The sequence below is a fragment of the Columba livia genome, chromosome 11 (genome assembly GCF_036013475.1).
Source record: "Columba livia isolate bColLiv1 breed racing homer chromosome 11, bColLiv1.pat.W.v2, whole genome shotgun sequence".
Classification (NCBI taxonomy): domain Eukaryota; kingdom Metazoa; phylum Chordata; class Aves; order Columbiformes; family Columbidae; genus Columba; species Columba livia.
This window is the reverse complement of record NC_088612.1, coordinates 21,092,379-21,120,297: the sequence shown is the minus strand read 5'-3', so window position 1 is coordinate 21,120,297 and position 27,919 is coordinate 21,092,379. Positions and strand designations below refer to the sequence as shown.

The following is a 27,919-nucleotide window of genomic DNA, read 5'->3' as shown; positions in this document are numbered from 1 at the left end:
CGGGATGGAGATGGGATACAGGATGGAACTGGGATGCAGATGGGATGCAGGCAGGAGCTGGGATGCAGGCAGGAAATGGGATGCAGGATGCAGATGGGACAGAGGCAGGAGCTGGATGCTGGATACAGATGGGATGCAGGCAGGAGACGGGATGCAGGATGCAGATGGGATAGAGGCAGGAGATGGGATGCAGGCAGGAGCTTTGCAGCCCGTGGGTGGGGGTCCCGCGGGGCAGGGGCTGGCAGCGTTGCTCCAGCTGGGTCAGCCCGTGGCCCTAGAGCGAGTCACTTCCCGGAGCAGCCGAGCTCAGCTGAGCCCGTTCCCAGGCACAGTGGCCAGCGGGGCTATTTTTAGATCCGGCTTTTGCTTTTCTTTCCTGCTCTTTGCCTTTGCTCAGTGCTGCCCTCAAAACCCTGGGGAAAGAGGAAAACACTGAGCCCCGGGTGGGTGGGAAGCTGCGTGGGAGGGTTTTCGGAGCACCCCATCACAAGGACATGCCGAGCCCAGCCACAGGGCACAGCCAGGATAGCCCGCAGGCCAGCCTGCTGGGATTTCAGCTGCCTCCAGCGCATCCACAAGCAGCTCCCGCTGCTAACACCCAGCCCTGTTTGCATCCCACCGCTTCAACCGCCCCCCACCCCAGGGCTGCGGTTCCCACGGCTGCTTTACCAGGTACCGATAAAGCCCAGAAAAGCAGGGGCAGGCAGGGCACCCAGCGCTGGAGGAGGAGCGGGGCGACGCTGCCGCAGACGTTTTGCCTTCTATGGCCATCTCGCCACGGTGCTGGCACAGAGGAGAAGCCCTGAGCCTGCGCAGGCACCGGGGAGGGGGAAACAAAAACAGCCAGAAAAAGCTCCTTTTTGCCCTCTCAGGGGCCTCCAGAAGAGCTCGGCATCAAGCAGCCGTCATAGAAGAAGCTGCCGCAACCCCACAGCATCATTCCCCACATCCCTGCATCCCTCCCAGCAGCGGGACAAGGGGTGCAGGTACCACCAGACCCACAACATCCCACCCTGTCCCCAGAAGAAAACACACCACACCACAGAAAAAGAGTCACAGCAGCCTCTGGGTATATTTTTTTCTTTTTTTTTTGTTGCATTTCATATATTATCCAGTTTCACATTCTCATAGGATCAGCAATTATATAGCAACTTACTCTCAAATCTTTTAATACAAGCGAGACAGCCATGGTCATATAATACTTAAAGCACTTCAATACCAAGCAATAAGATGCTAAAACAAAAATTGCACAATTTCTCATTTACTATGCCTGACTGAATCATTGGTACAGAAGACAACCCTTCTCTTTCAAGCTTTTAACTAAACATTAACTTATCTTACAGGATTACAATTTATCTTTAATAATAATAATAATAATAATTAATTGCACACAAACACACAAAGTCTTTATGATGCATAAATATTTCCTTATTACACATGGTACAAAAATACTCGTACTTCTTTTTTTGTTCGGTATTCCCATAAGGATGGCTGATTATTTGGCAGGACTGGATGCTCTCCAATCAGAAGGAGGTGGAAATTAAAAGAACAAAAAGTTAGGTATTCTACAGCCATTCTATATATAGAAGTCTGAAGAAGAAGAGAAAATTAATATAATAACCCTGACTTTAAAACTGGAGAAGAATGGATGAGAACAGAAACCCAGTGCATCATACTTAAAAAAAAAAAACAACAAAAAACCCATTTTTCAAATTCTTCTGGTTGTACTGGGATGGGGAGGGCGGAGGTGGGAGAAGGGGTGAGACAAGGACAGTTAGTATTTCTCAAAGCCAAGTCTTCACCGAAGCAAGATGAAAACCTTGATGGATCAATCCGTTGGGCCAAGACCTGTTGCTAACGGTTACACAAACGCTAGAACAAACAAACTTACACTCACACGGACACAAGTTAAGTGTTTTAATTCATGCCAGAAAACATGCAAAACCCATTTGCCTTTCATTGCCTTCAGCCGAGCCGCTGGGGCAGGGCGAGCCCGGGGAAGCCCAGGACCGAGCGCCCCTGGCCGGGTTTCGGCACAGCCGGACGGCGAAGCTCGGTCGGGGAGGAGGTCCTGGGGACGGAGGGATGCGGGGATGGACGCAGGGTGGAGGGATGGAGGCGGCGCACGGCCTGTGGCGTTGGGCCGCGGTGGCTTCACAGTCCGGGGAGGGGGACGCCAGCAGCCCCGGGGGGAGTGCGGCGGGGCCCGGCGCCTTGTCCGCAAACCGAAGCGAGAAGACTTGGAGCCGTCATCCCTGGCACATCCCTCGGCCAAGGGGCAGGGAGGAGGAGCGCGAGCCGAGGAGAGACGCTGTGGGAGAGGAGCGGCGGTGAGGGGGCCGGCCCCATCTGCTCCCCACTTCCCTGCCCTGTGGTTTGGGAGGCTCCCTGGTGGATTTAGTCCCATCACCCACCAGTGTCACCCAACCGCATCCCTGGGCGCTGAGCCCCAGCTCCCATCCCTCCTCCCACAAGAGGTCAAGGAACCCAGGGATGCGCAAGACAAGGACCCAGCTCCAAGAATAATTACTTACTTACTAACAAACTAACAAAACTGACGAGACTTCCATCCTTGCTGGGTAGCTTCGGAGGGAGGATACCAACGCATCTGGAAGAGAAAGCCACGCCAGAGGTCCGTGATCCAGGTTTATTTCAAGCAGAGCCCAAACCTTCAGGTCCTTCAGGCCACACCTGAGGTACACGGAGTAGAGGCATCTCCAGCATTGGGAGGCTCCATGGTGAGCCCCAAACACTACTCAAGTAGCACCCCAATCTGGGGTTGCACCATGGGCAGCACTGGTGGCCCCTGCAACAACAGGCTCAGGCTCCCCCGGCACCAGGACGTCCTGCCTTACAGAGCATGGCAGGACCCCACACATCCCAGGAGGGACCTAACACCCATCTCAGGGCTTGCCAACATCTCCAGTACTTTCTGCCTGTTGGTGTAACCAGATGACAGCCCCAAAATTCACCGCCATGCCTGGCCCCAGCTCACTACACACAGAACACCACCGGTCAAGCCAGGAAAGCTCCTCACCACCAAGTTCTTGATAACATTTATCACTGCCAAAGTGCACGCAAGGAGGGGCTGTTTTCCCCCAGCACACTCCCACACCCCAAATTTACATCTTCCCCCTGTGCAGGTGCAGACAGGGCAGAGGAAGATCCCTTTGGGCATGTAGCACCCCAAGGTGGTGACCGCTCCATCCTCAGCCAGCAGGAGGAGGAGGCATCTCAAGACTGAGCATTTAAACCAGACCACCTCTCTATGACACACACGGGGTAAGAACTGGCGCTCCCATGGCAGAAGAGACCCATGGAGTTTTCTGAGCCACAATCCAGCCATCAGAAGTGGCTTGAGGCAGATCACATCATGGGAAGAACTTGGTAGAGCTGCCAACCAGCAAGACTGGGAGGCTTCTCCAGCAGGTCGCTGCTGCCACATCTACTGCTCCTTCTCCTGCAAGATGGAGACACAAGGAGCAGAGGAGGGAACAGAAACTTCCCAGCCCGTCAGTAGATGCAGCAAGCTGGCAGCATCCAGCAGAATAGCATCAGACATGCAGATGCTCCCGTTTGGTCTCCAAGACCTGCAGACGTCAGGCTGGGCTCAGTTAGCAGCTTCATGCCTGAGAGGATGGGAAATGAGGTTGTGCTGCTTGGCTGAGCGCAGATCCAGCAGCAGGAGCAGCCAGAGCTGCTCAAACACCGTGGCCGCCCCCCGTCCTCCCGCCCAGCCGGTGGCAGGTACGGCCATGGCTCTGGGTACCCACAGAGCGATGGGCTTCACTTTAAGACGGATAGAAAAGAGGCAGAAAACCCCTTAGAGCACAACATGAACTGTCCCCCTTGCCAGACCGTCCTGAACAAGTCTGGCCAGGTGTTCCCCTCCCAACACATGCACCAGTCCAGGGCCAGAGGGAGAAACCAGTATTCCCAGAGCAGCTCCAGCCCCTGTGCACACCACTAAGAGATACCCTTCATCATCATGATGGGTTTGGGTTGAAGAGACCTTCACAGCTCATCCAGTCCAACCCCTGCCACAAGCAGGGACATCTTCACCCAGATCAGGGTGCTCAGAGCCCCATCCAACCTGGGATGAGGATGGGCAGAGTTTCTTGAAGCAAGAACCCAGGTCAGTTGGGCAGAGGAAGAGCTGGAGCCACAGCCAAAGCATCCAGCTTGGCAGAAGCTTTACAGCTCATCTCGCTCTACGTGGCTGTGCCCAGCAAGGGTGATTCTGCCATACTCTTCCTAACAGAGCTCTTGCCAGAGCCAGGTCTCCCCCACAGACGGTAAGTGTGCAAGGACATCAGGAAAGCCACTCCAGGTGGAGAAGACAGCTGGCAATGAGGGGGAGAGGCGCTGGCTATTTTCCAACCTCAGCCACAGGAGACCTCCAAAAGATGCACACAGGTCTTCAGAAGAGACAGTGCTGAAGACCAGCACACCTAGAAACTCAGCGAGAGCCCCTGGGTTACTCTCCAGGCTGGGCACATCCTAAGCAGGTCCCATCAAACCCTACTCTACCACTGCAAGAAGCAGAAGCCAGGCACCTAACAGAGGGGAAGAGTCAGAGGCTTTACATTTGCTCCTTCGCACAGAGACACGCAGCAAACTGCCAAGACCTTGACACTACCGCCTCCTTACGGGAGCTGGAGGGGACGACAAACCCCCACCTACCTGCAATGGCCAAGTCCTCCCATCACGAGCACAAGGGCTGTGGTGCCAATAACTGAACAGCCCCAAGCACAAGCTCAGGGACCTCGAGTCCCTCTTCTTGTGATGGCTCCTCCAGGAATGAACCCTACAAGTCCGCAGAAGCTCTGTCCCAGCAGGAGCCCCTCAGCAGGGCAGATCTGCTGAATGTCCTCAGTAGGAAGGGATCCCCAAGGATCACTGGAGTCCAACTCCTGTCCCTGCACAGTACACCCCACAGGTCACCCCGTGTGTCTGAGGACGTTGTCCAGTCTCTTCTTGAACACCGTCAGGTTGGGGCAGTGACACCTCCCTGGGGAGCCTGTTCAGTGTCCAGCACCTCTGGGTGAAGAACCTTTTCCTCATGTCCCACTGTCCCTCCCTGGCACATCTTCTGCCATTCCCTGGGCTCTGTCACTGTCACAGAGCAGAGCTCAGCCCTGCCCCTCCTGCTCCTGCTGAACCTGCAGCCCCATGAGCTCTGCCCTCAGTCTGCTCTGCTCCAGCTGAACAAACCCAGGGACTCCAGCCGCTCCTCATACAGCTTCCCATCAAAGCGCCACCTTGGTGCCACACACACCATGTCTTCGCTTCTCCCTCGGCCTGTGAGAGGATGCAGTTCAGCTCCCCAGTCTGTGGCCACCACACTGTCCCAGGGCACCATGACCTCCTTGCACTGACACCCCCAGGAAACAGCCCCGCGCAGGCATCCGCGTCACCAGCACCTCATGGGGCCACCACAGCAGCTACCAGGGCACGGATGGGAGTGACACACTCCCCCCCAGCCCTGTCACCAGGAGGTGCTTGCTCAGCAGAGCCACATTCAGCAGCCAGCTGTCCTCCCTGGCCTGCTCCCCCGCTCCAGCACCTCAGCAGCTGGAAGCACATTCCTCCTGCCCAGCAGCAGGAACCTCCCCCTGTGGTCACAGGGCCACCAGCTTAACCCGAGAGCCGCCTCCATCCCACACCATACGGCCATGCCCACCCGCTGCCTGCGCCTGGTGGGTCTCCATCCCCTCCTCAGGGCACCCAGCTTCTGCCCCACATGCACACCCCACACCTGGCCAGAACCTCCAGTTGCAACAGAGATCCTGCTTTTCTCCCCAAACACGCACCATTTGTAGCTCTGGCACTAATAAACCTCCACTTCCGATGGGCCACCTCCCCTTGCCTTCCTCCTGGAGGTCTCCAGTGCTCGTATGCACAAACCCAACCAGCCTGACTTCATGTCCCCTCCAGCTGGTGGCAGCCAGAGCAGCTCAGTCCAGAGCAGGGGCGGATGCGATGGACCAGGGGACAGGCCAACACTCTGCTGTGCTGACCTGCCAGGGCTTCCAGCCCACAGAAAGATGAAGGATGTGTTGGGACAAAGCAGGAATGACTAGGAGGGATGTTTCTGAAACCACTGGAAGAACCAGACCAGAGGCAGCAGACAGCCAAGAGGACACATTCTTTAAAACAGTGGCACCTGCCAGGACACTTCGCATCCTTCAAAGTGTCTCAGACACCTGATTTTGCCCCAGGCTCTGCAAATAGAGCAGCTCCCAGAGCCACCTGGAAGAGGAGACCAGCACCACGAGAGACTGTGCAGGGGTGCTCCAAGAGGGATCGCAACCTAGCGGGTCAAACCAGAGCTCCTGTAGGGAGCAAGTTTCTCAGGGGGCTTCTGGAAGATCCATTGTCTCTCAAAATACCACATCTGTCAAAGAGGGAGCTGAGAAAGAGTGAACGGAGGCATCCAACACTGGGTGAGGAAAGTGGAGAAAGGGAGGCCTTTACTGGAAGAGACACAGTTGGAAAGGAGTCTGGCCATGCCACAGTCAACATCCCCTTCTCACCCACCCATATGGATGAGACAGGCACCACCAGCCTCGTGCTGCCACACTCAACGTCTGGCCCAGAAAACAGCTGGAAATGAGAAGTTCGTGCCTCTGCCTGTCACCTTCCAGGGACCAGGTGAAGCATCTGGAAGCAAAGAGCCTCTCCCTTGCTGCAGCGCTACCCAAAAATCACGCAGAAATGATAAACAGGGGGGATAAATGGCACTCCACTCTCCTTGTCACCTCCTCCATTGTCCCAGTTACCCTCAGAATTTTAATGTCCCATCTTGCCACCACCCTTATGGAGAGCGATTCCATCGGCAGGCAAAAAAGAGCAAGGAAGGACCCGGCACACAGACGGGTGGCCTCAAGCCACCTGTACCTTAGATGACCTGCCTCTCCTCCTTAGTCACTTCTAGGTCTGCTTATCTTTGCTCTCCAGCATCTGGCGGCGCTCAGAGCTCTCCCTACAACTGGGATGGACCCAACCACCTCCCCAGGTACCAGAAAGCCATGAGCCCTTCACGGTCACCACATCCCCCAGACCGCAGGTCACCGGGTGCAAGCCCTGGGCAAGGTGCCACCAAGAGCTGCTCTGCTCCAGCTGCAGACACAGTTGGCAGGAACACAACCCAGGGCTGGCAAGGACAGCTTGCAAAGGTGCACCCAAAGGCACCAACGTCACCCATTAGTGCTCTCTGGACACACATTTCAAGCCACCCACCTCCAGAGTCCTTCAAGGGGTCTGGGTTGAGATGAACATCCAAACACTTGCATCTGTGCAAGAACCAAGCAGCTCAGCCCACCACCAAGAACCGTTGCTGTGTTCGGAGCAGACACCTCTCCTCATGCAGCTACAGTGAGGGAGAGCTGGAGGATCAGCACATCATCTCTCACCGTGTTGCAGAACACACAGAAGATGGACACTGATCCATCCTGTTGCTTAGAAGGAGTATTTCAACAGGGGTCCATCCTTTGCTTTGTGCCCCCCAGGCCCTGAGGTGTCTCATGGAGATGTACACATCACACAGACTCCAACAAACAAGTGTTTCTCCTTTTCCCAGAGTGGAAGTGGCTTGTGCTGCTTTTATTTGGGTTAAGCCAGCCAGGGAGGACCAGTGCTGGCCACTTCTGACACTTTCTCAGTCTGACTCACTCATTAGGTGTGATTTAGTGAGAATCACTGCTCAGCAGGTATCTGGAAGATCTCCCGCCTTTCTCTGGCCAGAGGGACACAGCTGGCTTAGGGACAGCGTGCTCCAGGCTGCTTGGCCAGCCTGTGCCAGCACCAAGTCTCCAGAGTTTAGGAGAACATCATAGCTACACAGATCTCGAGGAGTGCTTGACATCTCCTAGAAGCCTAGAGATTGCCCATAAAAAAAATAACCCTGGCAAGTCCTACGTGACAGCCCCAAATAGGCAATGAGACTCTGCATACAGAAAATCTGTCACTGTCTCCAGCCTCCCACCCCAAGGAGGGTCTATCAGCACCGCAGCCCCAGCAGATCTTCTCACATCCCCAGTTCCATGGGCTCAGCATCAGACCACAGCCACTGGGATCTGCCTCATGTCCACCCACAACCATAGCCACCACCCAGGAGAACCAGCTTGCTCTGAGCCAGCCCAGGCAGCAAAGAAGAAGGAAAGGGTTTTTTGGAGCACTGACCTCCCCTTCCATCGATGGGCTCTGCTGGGAAGCCTCAGGGTCCTGCTGGGCTCTTGCCCACATAGCCATGGATCCAGAACTGCTCCTTTTACCCACAACTTGCTTGGATGGGTCCCAGCTTCAGAGGTCCACCTCCACCACCTCCTCAAAGCATCTAGACAAGGCTGCTGCCAACAGCTGCAATGTGGATGCTCTGAGGGCACCTTGGGGATCCCACCTCCAAAAAGATGGGCAGCTGCCAGCTTTCAGTCCATCACCTGCTCCCTGTCTGCGAAGCACCTACCACAGATGGCCTCCTGGGCTCTACATACCCGTCATGTCAGCCTAGTGTCCTACAAGCACCATGCGGTAACCACCACCAGCCTCATTCACGTTCTTATGAAACAACCCTGCATCTAGTCCCTGCTTTCCGGGGCAAGTCTTGCCCTCAGGGGTGCTGCCACAGCTGGAAGCACCTCATTGCAGAAGAGCCCCAGGAGCATCAGTAGTCCCTGGTGTCTCCCCTGCACTCCACAACAAGAGGTTTCACATCAGAAGCACAATGCAGCCCAACTCCATCACACAGGCAACACACAAAACTGTTCACCAAGCCCAAAGAGAACAAGACAAGCCATATCATTGTCTCTATCCTTGCATCAAGTGCTCCCCATCTTCCTGGAAGACTAGCTCTGCACATCTTTGCAACTCACAGTCTTCCAAGGGCACAAGCAGACCTGGGCCCCCACCTTTGGTGGCTTCTTTCCCCACCACCACTACCACACAGAGGAAAATTGTCTACTCAGAACCACCAGAAGAAGTGAGCCAGGACTCTGTTCCTTTGGAGCTGACCACAGCCACCATCCTCCCACCAACCAGTCCTAAGCCAGACCATCTTCCCTCTCCCCGAGCTCCCAGTTCCCTACACTGCTCACATTTCTCCCAGGCTGCCGACTCCCTTTGTTAGGGCTCACGAGACCTCTGTCCTGCCTGCCATTTCAGGCTGCAAAGAGAGAAGCCAAGCTCCAGGTAGGAACTTGCTCTGTTTCCAGTAACTGGAGAGGAAAGAGGTGAGATTAGACCCAGACTGAGGGCAGGGTCTGTCCCGGTATGCAATTCTGGAACAAAGTGACCGGCAAGTGCTGTTGTCTAACGTGCCCGCTAGAATTTAGTCGTGTGCTGTCGCTACCACGTCACTCACCTCCCCCACCGTGTGCCAGGAGTGAGGTCAAGGTGTATTTCTGGTTGCCCTCGAAGGGTCGTGGCTGGGGAGAAACCGGGTTTCTTTCACGCCGAGCGGCAGGGTTGTCGCTGCCCCGGCTCAACCGGGCTGCTCCCCTCCCACCGGCGGGGCCTGGCTGAGCCTGACTCAGCTGGGAGGAGTTGATGTAAGATGGTGCCATGCTGTGTGCGCCATGTCATGTGCTGCCAAGTTGGAGACGTGGGTTAGAAAGAAGGCCTGGTATCTCATTCCCCAGGCTCTGGTGGGTGGGTAGCGTGAGGCCCATGCACTGGGTTGCCAAGGAGATACGGGCTACAGAGATGGGCAGAAGCTTGCAAATCCCATGGTGCACCTTGGAGGAGAGATGGTTACCTTACCAGTCTTTCCAGACGTGGCTGCCATCATGCTTAACACTTCTAGGAATGGAGCTGTGGGACAGCCACTCCACTAGCTGCAATAAGGCATCACTAGGGCGTCCCATCTCCGGGGACAGCTCTGAGCTTCGGGGCTAGCCTGCGCTGGCATCATGGCTGGAGTTCACTAGGGACATCAAAGGAGGGATTTGAGAGAGGGTTGGAGGGAGGGAAGGCAGATGGGACAGTCAAAGTCAGTGGAGTTCCCACAGGTAGAGGCTCCCAGCAGTGCAGGGTCAGGCCACGGTCACTTCTACAGCAGCCTGGTGCCTGCAGGGACCATCACCATGGCTTGGTGGTGCCACCAGTCTCATCGGCAAGCAGCTCACCAACAGCTCCTTGCACCATCTCCTGCCCCTCCGGGCAGCTCTTCAGGAGGTTGCACAGGTCCATCACAGAGGGCAGCCACCTCCTTTCCCACTTGAACACAGAGCCACGAGGGGATGAGCACTTCGGGTTTAAATCTCTTGCGACAAGCTCTCGGCTTAGCTACCACCTCCAACTCCACACCCGGCCCAGGACTGAAGGACACGGAGCTGCTAAAGCTCTGGCCACCCCCATGAACATCCTCCAGCTGACACCAGTCTCAAGAGGAAGACCTGTAGCTGTCCTGGAGAACAACTCACGTGCCCACCATCCCACCAGCAAGGCAAACCAGCCCCTACCAGTGTGAGCAGAAGGCTCAGCACACCAAGACCAAGGTTACAGCTTTTCGCCCAGTTTGTGAGCAAAAGTCATCTCACTGACTCGCTCCACCCTGCCTGGGCTCCGCGAGGGACAGGGCTCCAGCCCAGAGATCAGGCAGCTCGGAGCTGCCAGCCCGAGTAATGTTTAACCCCATAAAAGTTTATTGGTAATGTATACTGCACCAGAAGTTCTCCTGCGAGGTCACTGCCGGCTCAGGCACAAGGCAGCAAGGAGCAGCTCTAACTGCTTGGCCAGCCCAAGTGCTCTTCTCCAGAGGAGAGCTGGGTCCAGCTGTGGCCACGGCCTTAGGGGCTACACTGGCTTAGGGACATGTCACCACTTACAGACTGCCTTGGGCAGGGATTCCTACCCATGCAGAGAGCTCCCTGGAGCCTCAGGGTCTTTCTTTAGACCAAAAGACCTCTTGGAAAGCTAAACTGTCTGTCTAGAACAAGTAGCTTCCCACCTGGAGGGCAGGAACTAAGACCCCAGAGGGAAAAGATCTGGCTGAAGCCATCCTTGATAACTGCTCTCCTAAAGCAGAGGGTTTCTCCCCTACCATGCAACATAAGTTTTGGTATCTAACCCTTACACTCAGGGTCCCCATGTCATTGGTGATCCATCCTTGAAGGACCTGCAGTTATGGTTTCACCTTCCTCAATCACCTCAGCCAGAACAAAGAGGTTTTTTTCCTGGTGCTCCCTGCCAGGGGCAATTCAACCAGCAACAGCTGTTGGCTCCACCACCCTACACACAAACAACAGGGACGGGAAGAACCTGCTCTCCAGGGCTGCCCAAGAGAAGAGCACACTCAGGTGTGGACATCATCAATAACTTTTGGAGAACAGCAGCAAGCACAACACTCCCAGTTAAGGGCCAGCTGACCTGGAAAAGCAGCCTGGCTCTGGATGCCCCTGGAAGAACCAGCCGCTGCGTGGTCCTGCCCTGGGCCCCACATACTCTGCAAGAGCTTCAGCCCAATGTGAGCTCACCAGGAGAAGGGCAAAAGCAGCAGAGGCCTTTGAGCATGTGAGAGGCAGGACAAACAAGCCTACATAGGCCAGGAGCTCACATCCATATTGCTTCTGGGAAACAAGCTGGGGTCAAAGCTGAACAGTCACAGTCAAGACACTTCCAAGAAGCAAGAAAATGCCAAAGGGCCAACTGAGCTGACCACCAGGCAAGTGGACAAGGTGAAGGGACACGGCTCTTTTTCCTTTCCATTTAAGCAGGAAAGAGCGGAGCTGAGCACCCTGCCTGGCAGGGCAGAGAGCAGAGGTTATGCCCTGATGCTCTGGGGTCTGAGTGCAGAGCCCCAGTGCCCTCGTCCCCTGCCACTACTGCAGGAGCAGAGACCGAGGCAAGCAGAGCACAGCTGGCTGGGAACACCTCGCAGGGCAGGGACAGGGCCTCCAGGCTCTCCTGTTGTACCAGTGCTCCAAACCAAGCTCCTTAACCCAGAATTAGGACACCTCTCTGTTTTACCTTTCTTTCTCCACTTCCATGGTTTCATGGACCCTCAGCAGGAGTGCTGGTCTCAGGACATTCCAGTTCAAACCAGTACAGACATCACTACACCTCCAGCTGTCAGCGAGCACACCTTGGGACACCAGGCAGCTGGTTGCACCACCACCAGCATTTCCATAGGCTCGTACAGAGTGACCCTCTCTAGCCTGCATCCAGTGGCTAACACCACCATCCCATCACGGTCCCTCACTGTGGCAAGGCTCTGGTCGTCATCTCCTGTAGGACATCCCCCTCTAGCTTCAAAAGTGTGGGAGTTGCTTGGCCCAAGTGGGTTCTGGCTGACCCTGACAGCTCCAGCACCAAGCTAAGCCTATTCTGGCTTCAAGGAGAACATTTTTCAGCTATTTTACTTGCTGGCATGCTGGGTTTCCTCCCAGCAGTCCCACAATGTGGCTCTCTAGCCATGGGGACCAGCAAAGCCAGCCAGAAATGGAGCCCTGCCTGTCCCCACCTGCCTGCCTCTCACAGGGAAGCAGGTTGGACCCGCAGGGCCAGAAATCCTCATCCAGCTCCAGCTGCTCTCTGCCACTTCGATCTACCCCCTGCAGTTTGCTCAGGGCTGGGGGGCCCCCCATGCACTTCAGCCTGGAGGAGGCTTTGCCCAGGAGCCAAGGATCGAACCAGCCAAGCAGAGACCGGCAGGAGCAAGCACTAGGGGCAGGGGAGAGGGGACAGCCAGGTTCCTGGCATGGGACGCAGAGAGCGACTCACCTGAGCGTGAAGAGCAGCAGCCGCGGCGGCGGCCGCCGGGTAGGTGAAGGCGGCATGGGGGATGGCGGGGGTCAGCTCCGTGGTGTAGAGCGGGTAGGGAGCCCACGCTTCTGGGGAGGCTGGGATAAGAGCCGCTCCAGTCAGGTCATCTAGACAGGAGGAGACAAGGTGACAGCGGCTCAGCTTGCTTCAGGGACAGGCTCTGCATTTCCAACCCCAGCTAAAGCTCTGCAGTGCCATCCCAGTGAGGTGTAAAATTAAACACCCTGCCAAGAGAGGGCAGGAACACGCTCCATCACTGCTCAGCACCCCACACAGGCTTTGGGCAGGCTGGCTGACACACAGAGCATGAAGCTGGTGCCACCAGGGCACATCTGCCCCACCAGGGCACATCTGCCCCACCAGGCTATGCTGAGGGTGCACAGTGCAAGACTCATCCTTTCTACTTCACACCTACAGATGAGTTAAAAGACTTACATCACTTGAGCTACCAAACCAAACCTGCTCTCTCAACATTTCCAGTGTTGGCCAGAAGTTTTACCAGATGTTAAATATTCTCCTGCAACCCTAACAGGCTTGTCCTCCCACACCAGGCAGATTCCACCCAGAGCGCTCACAGTTTCCTTCCCATCCCAGCATCTCCCAGGCTGGACCAGTCACGACCTCCACCTGCCTCGCAGCATACTCACAGGGGTCCCGTGCAATGAAGTGTGCGCCCAAGGCAGGGTGGATGTTGGTGGGGTTTGGTGTGGCCATCAGCTTGCTCTTGGCCATCTTTGTGTTGGCTTTAGCAAACTCTAACCGCAAGGTCTGGGGGTTCTCTGGGTCGAAGCGGATGCCCTGTCACAGAAGAAAGCACATGAATCTCTCAGAGGTGAGGTTTCCAGCCCAAGCACAGGTGGTGTCTACTCATGGAGAAAAGCCCAACCAGGCAATCAAGGCCATCATGCTGCAGTCACACGCTCAGATTTTTGTCCCCTCACTGCAACACTCAAGCTCCCACAGGCTTTTATTTCTATTTTTAGCTAGCCTAGTGTCACTGCTTCCAACATGAGACACAGTTTTGCTCCTTATGTGCAGTTCACCAACTAGCACTGGTCAGGAAAGATCTGTCTGCTGGGGTCCCATCTACACTGGAGCTGCAACATCTATTGCCAGCTGGGCAGAGCCACCAGGATGTGCCCCAATGCCCAAGGCAAGGTCCACAGCAGAGCAGAACCAGCTCAGCTTGTCTTGCTGCCTAGATCCCACTGACTTCTGCAGGGCCACATGGGATAGACATCATTTTGGGTGTGCCTGTCATGCTGACCAGTCTTCTTCTTGAGTCACAGCAGCTCGAAAACATTGTGAATGTGCTGAAGAGCCTGTATCAGACAGTTTTGTCCCTGCCTCATGCCCTGCCATGGAAACAGCAGCGTGGGAAGGCTGGTTTGCTTTCTGAAACAAGTACCTTCTGGCTGCAAAGGTCATGGCAGGCCAGAGACCAGGACAAGGACCTGCTCTGCTCAGCTGCCACACATCAGGGCGTTTGGTAAGCGAAGCTTTAACTAGGCCACTAGCACTAAGCAAGTCCTACAGTCGTATGACAGACCAGCTTTGCTATGAGCTTGTTTCACTACCCTTGTACCCTGGTGAGCTTGACCTAGAGCTTCAAAAAGCTGATGCCAAACACAAGTTGAGCTCTACGTGCCTCATTAAAGCATTACAGGGCATCATCGGGGTTTCACCCTACACCTGGAAACCCCCTCTGCCCACAACACGTCTTCCCATCTGCTTGCCAAGGGTTGGTTCCCCAGAGAAGACCTGCCTGCTGCAGGTGCTCCAAGCTCAAGTCAAGGTAGGATGAGCCCCCACCATGGTGCTCAGCCCAGACAACAGGAGAAAAAGCTCCCTGAAGAACAGGTCTGGCACACACAGCGAATCCATGCTCATTCGAACAAGGGGTTGCTAAGCCCACAACTCTTCCCTGTACAAGAGGGAGCACTTGATGGGAAAGGAACAGGATTCACAGCCTGGGTCCTGTTATCAAGGGCCAGCTGCTGAGCAAGGAGGTATACACCAACTCGAAAAAATAAGTAGTTGTTCTTTCCCTACACCCTCAGAGGCCCTGAAGAGTCTTCCAGCGGTTGGAAACTTCACCTACACTGAGCACAGGACAGTTCACATCCACTTGCTCAGGCTGATGTCAGCCTTAAACAGGTCTCCTGCTTCCCAGATGGGATCCTGCAGGACCATTTTGCTTCCAGACTCAAGGGCACAGCGGGGACACCCTGACCCTTCCCACGCTATGGACAAGCCAAGCATTGCTCCAGCTCACAGCAGGACGTACGACCCCCAGCCCTCCCGGCACGTTGGGTACTCACATTCAAGGCATTCTTTGCTGCTTCAGCACCAGCACGGCTGTCAAAGGTCACAAAACCAACTGGCTAAAAACAAAACAAAACCCCAATTTCAGTCTGGAAGCCTCTTCCAGCTCCTCAGACTACCCTGCCACCCCCATCTGTCCCCAGCAAGCAGAAGAGACCACCTAAAGCTGCAGAGGGCCTTCAAGCGGAGCTTGAAGGGTCTTGGGTCGTCAGCCCAAGATTCCTGCTCCATATCTGCTCCCACCACACCAAAGCCACTAATACCCAAGCTGGAAGAAGGAGGTACCTGCTTTGAAGTGAGCTTGATCAGTGACCCTTCATAACCCTGCAGAACGGAAGAAAGCAAGTCAGCATCAGGTTCCTGAAGGAGCTGAGCTACAACCGAGATGTGATGGGACATCTCCAGGAGCTCCTGCAGCACCAAACCCTTTGCAAGGCAAGGTTTGCAGCAGGAGTAGGTACATTAACATGTCTCTTCTTTCCCACCATAAGACTAAGATTAGCATCTAAGGACAGAGGAGGTATCTCAGCTAGCCCTTTGGGAAGAAATCCCCTTTTCTAGCCCTTCACCAAGCTTGGAGACAGCATGATTTCAACAGGCTCCAGGTGAAGTTAGCCAGCTGAGCATGAAACCACACTGGTTTCAGACCAGGTTCCCCAAGCTCTCACAGAAGACCCACCTTCCCACTTCATACATGCTTCCCTCTGACCGAGATCTTGGCTGCAAGGTTGGCCACAAGGCAGCACCCTTCCCACCAAAGATCAAGTCTGAAGACCTCCTTACCTTGAATGGTCGGAAGAGTAGGTAGAGCTCTCTGGGCTTAATATCCACAGGAAGTCCACTGACAAACAGCGTCCGGACCTAGGAGAGAGGTCAATGAGGTCTACTGAAAGGCCCAAAGAGGGCAGTTGACAAGCCAGGTGCAATAAGAGTGGGCCACCTTGTACCAAAAAGTGGCCTTGCAGGCACTAACCCTTCTCTGCGCTAGAATCATATAATCATTTGGATTGAAAGAGACCCTTAATAGCATTGAGTCCAGCCATAACCTAAGTCTAGCACTAAACCATGTCCCTAGCAACCTCATCTATACACCTAGACGCATTGTCCAGGATAAAACACGCCCAGTCCTTTCCTCCCTGCCACAAAGGATTTAGACCTTTACAAAAATTGATTAGGTTGGGTTGATTAGGACATGGACACCAGCCCCACACTCTGACTGGACTTTGATAACTCAAACTTGAAAAGACTGCTAGAAGACCATAGACTGTCACGAGCACTAACAGAGTTTGACACATATCAAGGGTCCAGAAGAGACCAGTTGTCTCTCTAACTCTTTCTACAGATCATGCACTAGATCTCCTTTCCCAGCCCATCCTGGCACTTCCAGCCACCCATTCAAAGACAGCCCTCAACTTTCAAAAATACCTCACATCTTTTGACTTCTGCAAAAGCCCCAGGATATTGTTTGGAGGCTCCTTCACCACCACACACCAGACCCTTCAGAAGTTGCTGCCAAACCAGCTCTTGCAGTTGGTTCCATGGTGGCCAGCCCAAAGCCAGCTGTGCTACACCAAGACCATGTAGTGCCACTGCTCTTACCAAGCTGCAGAAGTCACCTACCAAGTCCAAATGCACGCAGCACAATAAGCAAAAATACAGCATTGGAGGAAGATTTCAATAGATAATTTCTACAGACTATCTGTAATAGTTCACACAAGGATCCAGGAAGAAGAAATAGTGCTGAAGGCTCATGGGCTGAGACAACTCTGTTCAACACTGCGACCATGGTGGTCACCTTCTCCCAGCACTGGGAGATGTTGGCCAGCAGCCTATTTCCATAGCAAGCAGCATGACAAAGCTGCCAAGATGTCTCATAGATCAACACGGAGCTCGAAATGGAAGTTATGTGCAACAGACATCACCAAGACACTAGTCATCGTCAACGAGGACCAGGAGATGGCATCCACAGCTTGGCCAGTACTGACAGGTGAGAAAAGACAGAAGACTGAGATGGAGCTTTATGTTTCTCACTCTTCATTGCACAGGGATGCCACCCACTGAGCCAGCCCCAAAGAAGCCACAAGAAGGTCATGGGACAGCACTGATGCCCCAGTGCTCAGAACGACACCAAACAGTGCCAGATGCTTCCGAGCTGCAGAACATGCAGCAGGACCAGGAGCCATAGGCCAAGCCCACCTCCTGGCCTGTTCCCAGTCTGGAGTGACCACATCACATTTGCTGGGCAGAAGCACTCTGCTCCCACATTTGAGTTTTTGCTCAGCTGTTTCCCCTTCCCCAGACAAAGGGGGTTGTATCCAACAGCCTCTTTTGCCACCAAAGTGAGTGGTACGTGCTTGCCCTGCTCCTGGGCTGGAGACAGGGGGCACCTGCAAACACAGGAGCACACAGCAGAGCCTCTGCACCCTGTAGCTCTTTGGGGGCAGCCAGATTTAGACTCCTCCAAGTAGGGAAGCTTCTCCTCTTTACAGGAGAAAACAAACCTCCTTGTGCTGCTGTGCCCACTACAGTCCTGCCGGAGCAGAGACACCCTCCACATCAACTCAGAGGGCAGCTTAAAGCCCTCCAGGATGGACAGTGATCAAGGAAATCTTGGGGTCCCCTTGCTCTCCATGCATGTTGAGACATGGTGGACTGCTGGCATATCTCAAGACTGCTCCAAAACGCAACTACCAAGCATCCTTCCGTCCAACACCAGCATCCTTCCCATCCCATACCCTCATCCCTCGGTATGGTTGGCCCTACCACACACCCTGGCTTTTGCTTTGCCCCATCCAGGGCAGCAGGATGCTCTCTGGAGCACACCAGAAACATCTCCCAGGCTCAGCACTACAGCCTCCCTGTCTGACCCAGCCCCTCATTTGATGCATCACTCCAGGGCCACCTCACACCCGGACCGAGCGCAATGGCTCCATGTCTCAGCTTGCTAGCTGCCTCGACGGTCTCAGTGTTTGCGCCTCAGCAGGAGCTACATGGAGCAGCGATGCCTGCAGCGCGTTCCCAGAAGACGCGCGGCCATGTCTTGCAGGGGAGGACTCACGGTGGCATGCACGTGCCTCAGCCACGTGAAAGCACCGGCCCTTTTCAATATTTCAGGATCCGAGTGCGCTCAGCCCCCCAGAATGGATGTTTCTTCCAAGCAGATAGAAATCTGCATCCCTGTTGGGTCTCTAAATGGTCCCGTGATGTGTTGCTCGGTAAGTCCATGCGACAGGCGTGACAGAATGGAAGATGCGCAGTTGCTCGGGGAAGGGGCAGTCGGCTACTCGGAGCACTTAAAACCGCCTGAGCAGAACAACACAGGTGCCCGGGAAAGCCCTTTGTCAGGGGTACCAAGCTCCTAACGCCAGCCCCACAAGCCGCTGCCAAGGATGGGAGCAAGAGACCTTCTGTCACAGACCAAAAGCCTCCCTTGGCCTCCAGGCCCAGCCTGTCACCACACACAGTATCGCAAAGGGGATCCCAGCCAACCCACAGCACCTGCCGAGGGCTGGCACTGCCCCAGAGCAACCACGTGCCACCAGCTAACATCTTCAAACGAGGTTTCCCCAAGGGTCTCCAGACAGACCAAGAAAGGTCACCGCTCAGAAGAGCGTGTTAGAAACGATGAGACCAAGCAGTTAGTTTTCTGAGATCTCTAATTCAGCACACCCATAAGGGATCTAGAAAAGGGGAAAGCAACACCAGGTTATTCAGGGAAGTGAGGGTGAAGCTGGTGAGAATCCTGAGCAATACATTTGAGGGACAGAGTGGGGTAAACCACAAGGAGAACGCTTCTGAGACCAGGTGTAACCAGCAGCAACCAAAAAGCAAAGGAGATCTGGCTTATCCCATGGCAGATAAGTAGGAGGCAACTTGCCAGTCTGAGCCTCTCATGCCCTGTGGGCCACCCTGGTCCAGCCTCCTCCCTCTGCTCCCCAAATTAGGAAACTAGATGAGGACAAGAGGGTCTGGACAAGCACCTTCCAGTGGGTTAACTCAGCTGGGCCTCTCCAGTCACCCCCTTTGCAGGACAAGTCCTGCTGGCTTCGAGAGGCCACGGGTAGCACCCAGGGCTGATGAATCCAGGTTCCCAGCCTCTGCACCCAACATGCCAAGACAGGGTAGGTTTCTGTTTAAATATATTTTCCCTGCCACCAAACACACATAGATATTCAGCCTCCCCACAGAGCAGCTGGAAAAGCCACGGGACAAAAGAAAACAATATGTATAAAATAATAATAATCTATCCAGGGCTACATCAAGAACTGCCTGGGCCAAACTGTATGTCCAGCAGGAGCCTGGAGAAGGTACTGCAGAAGCAGATCTCCAGGAATATCTTGTTCTGATGGTCACTTTTAGACTCTGCCACCAGCCACTTGAGGTGAGGTACCAGGTGAGAACAAGTGCATCTCAGCCAGACAACAGATCTTCACTGGACACGCATGGGAAAAGCAGGACAGGGAGCAGCTCTGGGCTGCAACAGCCCAGCCAGGTGATGCTGCTGGAGGCCCTGCAGAAAACACTTTCCCTTCCCATCCCTGCCCCCTCTGGGGATGTCCCCGCTGCAAACACCCAGCGGAGATGGAGGAGAGCCATGGAAAACAAGATTTGTGCCAGGAGGGACATGACCATCCAGGCCATCGCGTAGGGAGGGAGGATCCCAGCACAGCTTCCCACGCAGGAGTGTGGAGGGACAAGGACAAACTCGTTTAGTGCTCAAGTCCTCGGTGGCTATCAAGCAGTCCTTACACAGCTGTGCCTCCCAGAAGAGACACATCTCTGCTGCAAGCACAGCCGGGTACTTAGCACCAAGGCTTTAAAGAAGCCAAGCAGCAACACCTGCCACTTCCCACCACAGCTCCAGCACTGCCAGGAGGTCAGCAATGGGTGTTACAACACCCACAGCTCCTGGCCATGTCTGCTTTTAAATAAGAGCTCTGGAAATGTTGTCTCAAGTGCAGCCATACACTGCCCTGCAGCCCAGCAAGGCTCAGGTTATGTCAGAAATGTTAAACACAAAGGCATGAGCACCCACCTGGCACAAGGCTGCTCCGGTGGGTCTCCAGCACTGGGCTTTTGTTAAGACACAATCCACAGCTTCGGATCCTCCCCTTCTGCAAGATCATCCCTTCAGCTGCATCACCTACAGCCCCCAAAACCAGCTGTGTCCTGGGGCCACATTCCCTGCACCAGGAGCACACCAGCCTTTACCACCACTGCTTAGGGGACCTCTGGGGACAGCTACAGCAAGAACGTGCTCTGGTGCCTCATCCACATCAGGCCACTGGCCGTCCCTCCTCTTGGAGAAGCCACCCCCTGCTATGTGCCATTTATTCCTGGGGACAAGCCGTCTCCCACCGAGCCTTCTCCCTATGCCACCAGCAGCAGGGACCCCGCGCCATCCTGCCAAGGATGGGGACAAGCTCTGCTGCAGCCACCCTGAGGTCCCAGCATCCCAGTGGGGTGTCCCTCCAGCACCCAGGGCCACCAGAGCCATGGGGGGTACACAGCCCCAGCCCTGGCCACCACGATGCCGCTCAGGCCACTTGACGCGAGGCCGCTGGAATGCGGTGAGGCTGCCGGCGGCCCCAGCAGCCGGGACTTATAAGGCACGGCAGCGAAAAGCGGCGAGACGAGCTTGCAAAACAGAGCTGCGGGGAGGGAAGTGCTCCGGGGCCCAGTGGCGTGTCTTAAAAACAGGACAGTGCCCTCATGTCACCAACCCAGTGCAGTTCCTGCCATGGGGCTGGGTGCACCCAGCCCTGGGATGTTCTGCTCCTCTACACGTCAAACCTCCAGAAAACACAGATAAAGGGAAAAACTGAGGGAGGGAGATGGTTGATCTGCACTGGGGATGGCTCAGTGGGAGAGCAGGGCGGCCTCGATGTGCCTCCCAAAGGGAATGGGCTTGCTAACGGGCTCCTTCACCGCTCCGTGCCTCAGTTTCCCCTCCACCAGCAGAGGTGCTGCGAGAGCTGGCTGCAGCTTGCAAGTCCAGCACCAGAAGAGCTCTGATGTCCCCAGGCAGCTCCCAGGGCAACACTGATCCCCCACATAGGCATTTCATTCCAAAATCAGCCTTTTGCACGAAAGGCACCAAAGGACCAACATCCTGCTCACCCAAAGCAGAGGAAGGCAGGCTGACCACCAGCCAGCCCAAGCACAGACACATTTCATCCCCAAGGCTGGAGCGTTTCACATGTGACACCGCTTATATCAGGGTCAGCCCCTCACCAGCATCACGGGGACCCTGTGTCGAGCAGGGGGATGTCAGGGGGCTCAGCTGCCCCTGCGGTCGGGGCAGGAAGAGGCACCAGGAAGCACATGGGCACCGATAAGTCTGGGCGCAACGGGGCAGCACCCAAAAATAGTCCATGGTCCCGCAGAGGAAGCTCTGCACCAAAGACTCCCCACTATCGAGCCCTGTCCACCATGTCTCTGCGGTATCTCGTGAACAGGATGGCACATAGGGGGCTTGGGCCACTGCAAGGGTTCAGAGCTGTTGAGACGTGGGGAAGCCACCCCCGCGACTCCCCAGATATCAGGTCCCCAGTGCAGGGAGATGCCACCACAGCTTCCCCCCTTGCTAAGGGGTCTGTGAAGCTGGAGGAGACATGCAGGAGCATCCCAGCCCACTGAAGGACACTCACATCTATGTGTGCACCGCCCAGCCCGCTGCACTGAGCCCGCGGATCTGGGGACCCTGGGATGTTGGGGACATGCACCAGCAGCTCTGGACCTCACCCACAGGGACAGCTCTCACACCAGGGAGTCCTGCCCCAGCACTGCTCCTCCTGCCCACACCCCGGCATTTGTTCTCCTGGCAGGAGACACAGAGGTGAGACGAATTCCTGGCAGCCTCTGCCCTGAGCAGACAACATCGGTCTGGATGCAGAACCCTCATGAGATCCATTCCCACCTCACGTCCTTCAGCAAGTACATCTGTCTCCACTTTGCCCTGCCACAAGGTGATTCCTGGGCACTTTTCAGTCCTTTGCCTGCTCTGCCCACAGCACCAGGACACAGGAATCCCTCCTCAAGCCAACTCAATTGGGGGCAGCACACTGCTGGCCATGCCACAGCCCCACAGAGCACATCGGGCACCTCTAGAGCCCAACAACAAGCAAGGTTGCCACAAAACCCAAGTGATGGCAAGCTGAAAGTTTGCAGCAGCTCTCCGCTGTTGACAGTGGTTATTGTGGTGTCACCTCCCTCACAGGGAGACCTTTGGGGACAGCAGGAGGATGCCAGGACAGGGAAGCCCCAGGAGGTGAAGCTTCCTTCCTTCCTCCAGTACCTCCCAGAGGAGCTGGCTGCTCTCTCCAGGTCCATAGATCGCTGCTCTAGGTGACCCAGGGGGGTCCCACTTTCAGACAAACACTGGTGTCCTGCCCCTGAAAGCAGATGTGAGGGACACGTGTCCCCAGGACAACAGCTGACACACAGCCGCGTACCAAGACCTGACCCCACACCAACGCAAGAACCCATCACCACATCCTTTGCAGTAAAGGAAGGGCTGCACCATCCCAAACGAGGAGGTGCAACATTTCCATGGGCTCTTCTGGGCAATGCAGTAGGGCTGGAGATCCTCCGCATGGGTCAGACTGCCCTACAGGGTCCTTGGGTTTCCAGCACAGCCTGCAGCCAGGGGAGCTGGGGCTCAGTGGCCAAGGAGAGCGACACGCAAGGCCAGCATGTGAGGTCCCACACAACTGTCCTCTAGAGAAATCCACAGCCACTGGACACACCAGGACAAAGCTTGAGGCAGGGTCTCAGATGTACACCCTTCCACCCTGCCCTACCACAGGATAACTACAAGTGGCCAGTTGGGCTTGAGACTGTTCCTTCCCATAGGGCAACACCTCATCCCCATCCACAGGACTGGGTGCAGAAGATGATGTTCACTAGACAGATGGACAGACGAAGCCTCAGCATCATCCCTGCTCCTATCTCCAAGCAAGAGGGTGAGCCCTGGGGCCACAGAAAGCCTCACCAGCCCAGACACACCAAGAGCTCCACACTCACCTGCCATCCAGCCATCACCCAAAGCATCAAGACACTCCTCTCCGGTGGGACAGGCAACATCCCAACCATGCCATGACCCTGCAGTGGTCAAAGTGTCCTTTTCAAGCCTGCAGCATCCACTTCTGCAGGGTCACCTGCCACACATCTCCTCACTGTGCTGGTGCCACTGCCTGCCCCATGGCACCTCCTCATCAGATGGTCTTCATGGAACGGTGGCTGTTGCTGCAGAAGGTGCTTTTCTGCTCCTGGGGTGGCCTGTGATGTACAGATATCCCTGGGAACACGGTTTTGAGATTGCTCACCTTCAAAACTGAGAAGACTACTGGATCTCAGCCTGGTGCTCCTGGAGAAAAGGTGCTGAGCACTATCGGTGATGTCCTGACCTGGTGAAACTTCAAGACGAAGCCTTTACTACAGGCACTCAGATGTCCAAGACAGTCTCCGTGATCAGAGTGGCAAAGTCTACTTGACTTGGCATGGCCAAGGATCTTCTGGCTCCACAAGCTTTCCTTACCAGCTCCAGCAAGAGCCGTACTTAACTTCACACAGCACCAGTTCCTCCAGCAGAGGCACAAGAAAGGACAGCAAAGCTTGAACTACTCTTAGCTGCCTTCCAGACATCTCCAAGGGCATCCTTCCCACTTTGGTGAGGGGAAAGCAGAGTCCCTTGCTAGCAAGGGAGCATTTGGGTTTGGCCTTTCATAACTTGTGCAAGCACCACCAGAAAGCCCTTCATTTTGAGGGCAAGTAGGGAAAGCTCTGCTCAGCAACTCCTCAGATTAGCCAAGGAGGAAGAATAATTTCTGAAGCTGGGTCTCATTTACTAGACCAGCTACAGGAGGAAGAACAGCTACCCCATCATGGGGTTTTCGTGCTCAAAGCAACTGAAACTCATGTCTAAGATGTTTAGATTCAAAAGAGCAAGAAAGAAGAAGGAAGCTCCTTTGCAGGGTATTTACAGAGGCTCCAGGACAAAAATTCCCACAGCCTTCCTCTAGCAAGAGCAACTCATTGATGGACCAAGAGGAGGTCTGTGAACACACCAGTTCCCAGAACCTCCCTGCACAGTGACTTCAGGGTGTTTGCTCAGCCAACAAGCTGTCACTAGCAGAAAGCTGCATCTAACATTGAGGGGACTTATGATGCATGAAAACAGCTCTGAAGCACCATCTTGGTTCAACCAGACCAAGTACAAGCAGATTACCAAGTGGTGACCATAACTACTACACCCTCAAGTTCTTTGTAGCAAAGAGCGGCATCACAGAGCCATTTGACTTCAGAAATTACGTTAACCTTACTTGTTTCAAGCCAGACAGCCAGAATCCACACATGCAAGAGGTATCTAGGTCCACTCAAGCAGAGATTACAGGAATCAAGAGATGCCTGGCACCCGTCCGTGATGTGCTACAGACATCCAGCACGTAACACGGTCTGCTTGCCACTGGCATCCCTGGCAGCTGAGAAAGGCCAGGGATGAGGTACTTGCTACCGAGGAGGCCATCTGGGAGCCAAGAGCTTCTGCCTCCCCTCACGGGGCGTTTTCTAACTCTGATGGGCAACACTGCAGCCTTGCCATGGGCCGGCGGGGAAGATGGTCCTCCTTGAGCAGAGCTCAGCACCATGGCTTCTCCTGGTCCTCACCTTGGCTCTGCCCACCCAGCACAACCTCAGTTTTGACACTTTCCACATCCACCAGTCTATAATGTCCAAGCTCTACCACGACAGCAGCTGCCACTACCCGTGGAGCTGCAAACATGTCTTTGAGACTGGCCTAGAGAGACAAGGCCAAGGGGACACACGGGACAACTGCAGACTTCACTACAGCCAGCTCCAGCTGTCCCCTGCTCCCCACAGATCTTCAGCTTCCCAGTGACCTCCTGGGAGAACAAGGTTGAACTTCCAGAGCAGAAGCAACACTTCTGCATCAGACACCCAAGACAGAAGGGTGAACGCATGGCATCCTTATTGCAATAAGGACACAAAGACAACACGCAGTGCCCATGGTAAACGAGGAAGCCCCCCCGGCTGCTGGAAGAAGCTCTGCCCGCAACAGGGGGTGCGCAGCGCCTTCGGCAGCACCCCTCACGAGCACCGGGACGTTTGCTGTCACGCTGATCAGCGGCTGCCTGGAAAACTAAACAGAAGATAGCAGCGAGCGGGGAGGGATCGAGTTTGGGGAGGTGTCTGGTGAGGAACAGCAGGGACTGACATTAGGCCCTGTTTGTTTAACATTCCCCTTAACGACCTCAAGAGGAGCGAGAGGCATTCCTGTCCTCCGCATGTCACCGGGCAGGAAAGGGCTGCGAGATCCAGGGGCTTGCAGATAAGATAAAGGGAAAGGCTGGATTTAGGAGCTTCGCCTTGCCGTATCTGGGGCACACCGTGCCCTTCTGAAACACTTGAGGAGGCGGCGAAGGAGCCTCGCAGGGGGGAAATGGAGGAGTGTCCGCAGCACCAGGACCTGGTGGCGTCATCCACACAGTGTGGGAAGATGTTCCAGCGCAGCCCCCTGCGTGTGTTGGGACAGAAGGATTCAACTTTGCACCAAACATACTTATCGCTCTGTATTGAAGGGAGCACTAGGCCAGAATTTCGGTGGGATGTGGTGTTAAGATCCCCAGATCATGCTGGGACCCTGAACACAAGGTCACTCTTTGTACCACCATTGGCTGCTTCTGTGGTGAGGAACGGCCCCTGGTCACCTGGGAGCATGTGTAGGAAAAACAAGCGTTTGGAGAGTTCCCGGGGGCTCAGAATGGTCACTGTGGAGCCCAACCAGCAGCTCAGCACCCACAGTGTTATTTGTGATGGATCTGGGTGCAGAGAGGCTTTCCAACTGCAACAGCACCGGGGTGGGGACACCCCCCCAGTCCCAGACCAGATGGAGAGCAGGGGCTGCTTCTGTTCAACCCCTGCTCCATTCCCCAGGGATACAATCTTTAATTTGGTTTTCCGGCCACCAAGCATCACTCCAGGGAGGACCAGCTTCCCCAAAGGGCTGGGATTTCCAGGCTGCCAAATGCAACAACTTCCAACACCCGCTTCACCAAACCACCACCCAGCAGCAGAACAGGCCAGTTCTGCCCCCGGCCACCACCCGCCATGCACCAAAGCAACGCAGCCGGGGTTCGCCAAGCAGCACCAACCTCAGGGAGCTTTGCAGGCCAGTGAATAATTGGATCAAGGAACCGCATTGAGTCTTCTGCGCACGCGTGCGCAGCCCGCGAAACCCCTTGGTACCGAGCCTCCCCGCACCGGGGAAGTGGTGCAGGGACCCAGGTGCTCCCTCTCCACCCACCCACACCAGTGCCACCCAGTGAGGCTGGGAGGTGTCACTAGCAGCATCACACCCATGTCCCATCGCATCACCAAAGCCCTGATCTGCACAGGGGAGAGAAATGCTATGGCCGCTGCCCGCCAATCCATTCCACCCCATTAGCCGGGTCCCCCCATGCCACGGTTGGAGACCAGCGGCCACGGTGGCCCCAAGACAGCTGGTGCACGGGGACCGTCCAGCGCCGGCGGGTGTCGGAAGGAGCCAGGCGCCATGTTGCGGCGGCGCGAGCGCACGGCGCGCTGGAGGGGAGCGAGGGGAGGGGGCAGAGCACCTCCCCGGTCCCGAGGGCCGGGTGCGGAGGACTGCAGCAAAACGCTACCGAGGCCGGGCGTTTTCCAGCGCCGGCTCCAAGATGGAGGGCGGCTGGTGACCCACTGTTCAAGGGGCGCGAGGGGAAAGGCGCTGTGCCGGCAGCAATGCCAGCAGTTCCAAGGGCAAATGCATGGCACTGCAAGCTCAGCTTCGGCATGTGGTTGTGGACAAGTGACCCTCGCAAGCCCACCCAGCACAGGGTCCATGCTCCGGCTCACAATGGCCACCCAGGGGAAGGGACTTTGGGCACAGCCCTCCATGCCCAACGAGGCTGCTAGCACATGGGGAGCAGAGCAAGGTCTCCCACACCATGGTCCAAGTGGGTCCCTAGCAGAGCAGTGCCTAGATGCGGGAGCCTGGTGCCCTCCAGCCACAAGGACTTGGGGACAGGACACTGTCCCCTCGGTCAGGCTGGGGGAACCACGAATCCACCATTCCCCTGTCCCACAAGGCTAGAGGGACATCGGGCTGACAAGGGGGCTCCCAGCCAGGACTCACCCTACCCACCCCAGCCCTGGTCCCTCCCCGGCCAGACCCACGGGGCTCCAGCCCCGACGCCCCGGCTTCCCGACGGCTCCACACACCGGCGGCTCCGCACCCCGGCTCCCACGACCCAGCCCCGGCATCCCGTCTCCGGTGCCCCGACGCCACAGCCCCGACGCCGCGGCCTCGGTTCCCCGAGCCCAGGGCTGCGTTCCGCCCCCAGTGCCGCGTCCCCGCCGTCCCATCTCCAGTTGCCCGCCGTGCCGTGCTCCTTCCCCAGCCCCCCGCCCCGCCGTGCCGTGCCCCGGTCCCCACCTCCTCCTCGACGTTGCCGCTGCCGTTGGTGTGCTCGGTGTCCTTGTTGAGGTTGCTCATGGTGGGGGTGCCGGGGTCGGTTAGGGTAGTGGTGCCGGCTGCTCCGGAGCTCCGCGGGGCCGGGCCAGGGGTGCCGGTGCGGTGCCGGTGCGCGGGGGCGGTGCAGGGCGGTGCGGGGCGGCGCTGCCCTCCCGGCTCACATGCGGCGTCCCGGGACCGCGCCGCTGTTAAGGGCCGGGCCGGGCGGAGCGGGGCCGAGCGGAGCGCAACGAGCCGCAGCTGCGGGGCCGACGCGCCCCAGCCGCCGCCGCCGCTCCCGGTGCCGCCGCCGCCGCGCACCGAGCAGCGGGGCCGGGACCC

General features: G+C 56.1%; 1 protein-coding gene across 6 annotated transcripts; it reads right to left on the bottom strand.

Moving 5' to 3' along the window:
- Positions 1–1,048: 1,048 nt before the first annotated feature.
- RBPMS2 (RNA binding protein, mRNA processing factor 2) lies at positions 1,049–27,919 on the bottom strand. 6 transcript variants are annotated; one of them, XR_010475507.1, is made up of 9 exons: positions 27,560–27,919; positions 15,871–15,948; positions 15,373–15,411; positions 15,084–15,146; positions 13,410–13,560; positions 12,721–12,869; positions 9,755–9,922; positions 2,535–2,608; positions 1,049–2,311 (listed from the first exon to the last, which is right to left on the bottom strand). XR_010475507.1 is itself a non-coding variant. In XM_065077190.1 (8 exons), exons 1-7 carry the CDS (start codon positions 27,617–27,619, stop codon positions 2,546–2,548), a joined length of 603 nt encoding a protein of 200 aa, XP_064933262.1. In that variant the 5' UTR covers positions 27,620–27,918; the 3' UTR covers positions 1,049–2,311; positions 2,539–2,545. The 6 variants fall into 6 exon arrangements, 2 of the variants coding, with proteins under 2 accessions (XP_064933262.1, XP_064933263.1); XR_010475506.1 differs by having other exon boundaries at positions 2,539–2,608; XR_010475504.1 differs by having other exon boundaries at positions 9,760–9,922.

Coding starts and splice junctions, on each gene's coding strand:
- RBPMS2 (XM_065077190.1), bottom strand. CDS start 27,619: ATGAGCAACCTCAACAAGGACACCGAGCACACCAACGGCAGCGGCAAC. Junction 15,412..15,870: donor TACTCTTCCGACCATTCAAG/GTAAGGAGGTCT, acceptor TCCGTTCTGCAG/GGTTATGAAGGGTCACTGAT. Junction 15,147..15,372: donor TCAAGCTCACTTCAAAGCAG/GTACCTCCTTCT, acceptor TTTTGTTTTTAG/CCAGTTGGTTTTGTGACCTT.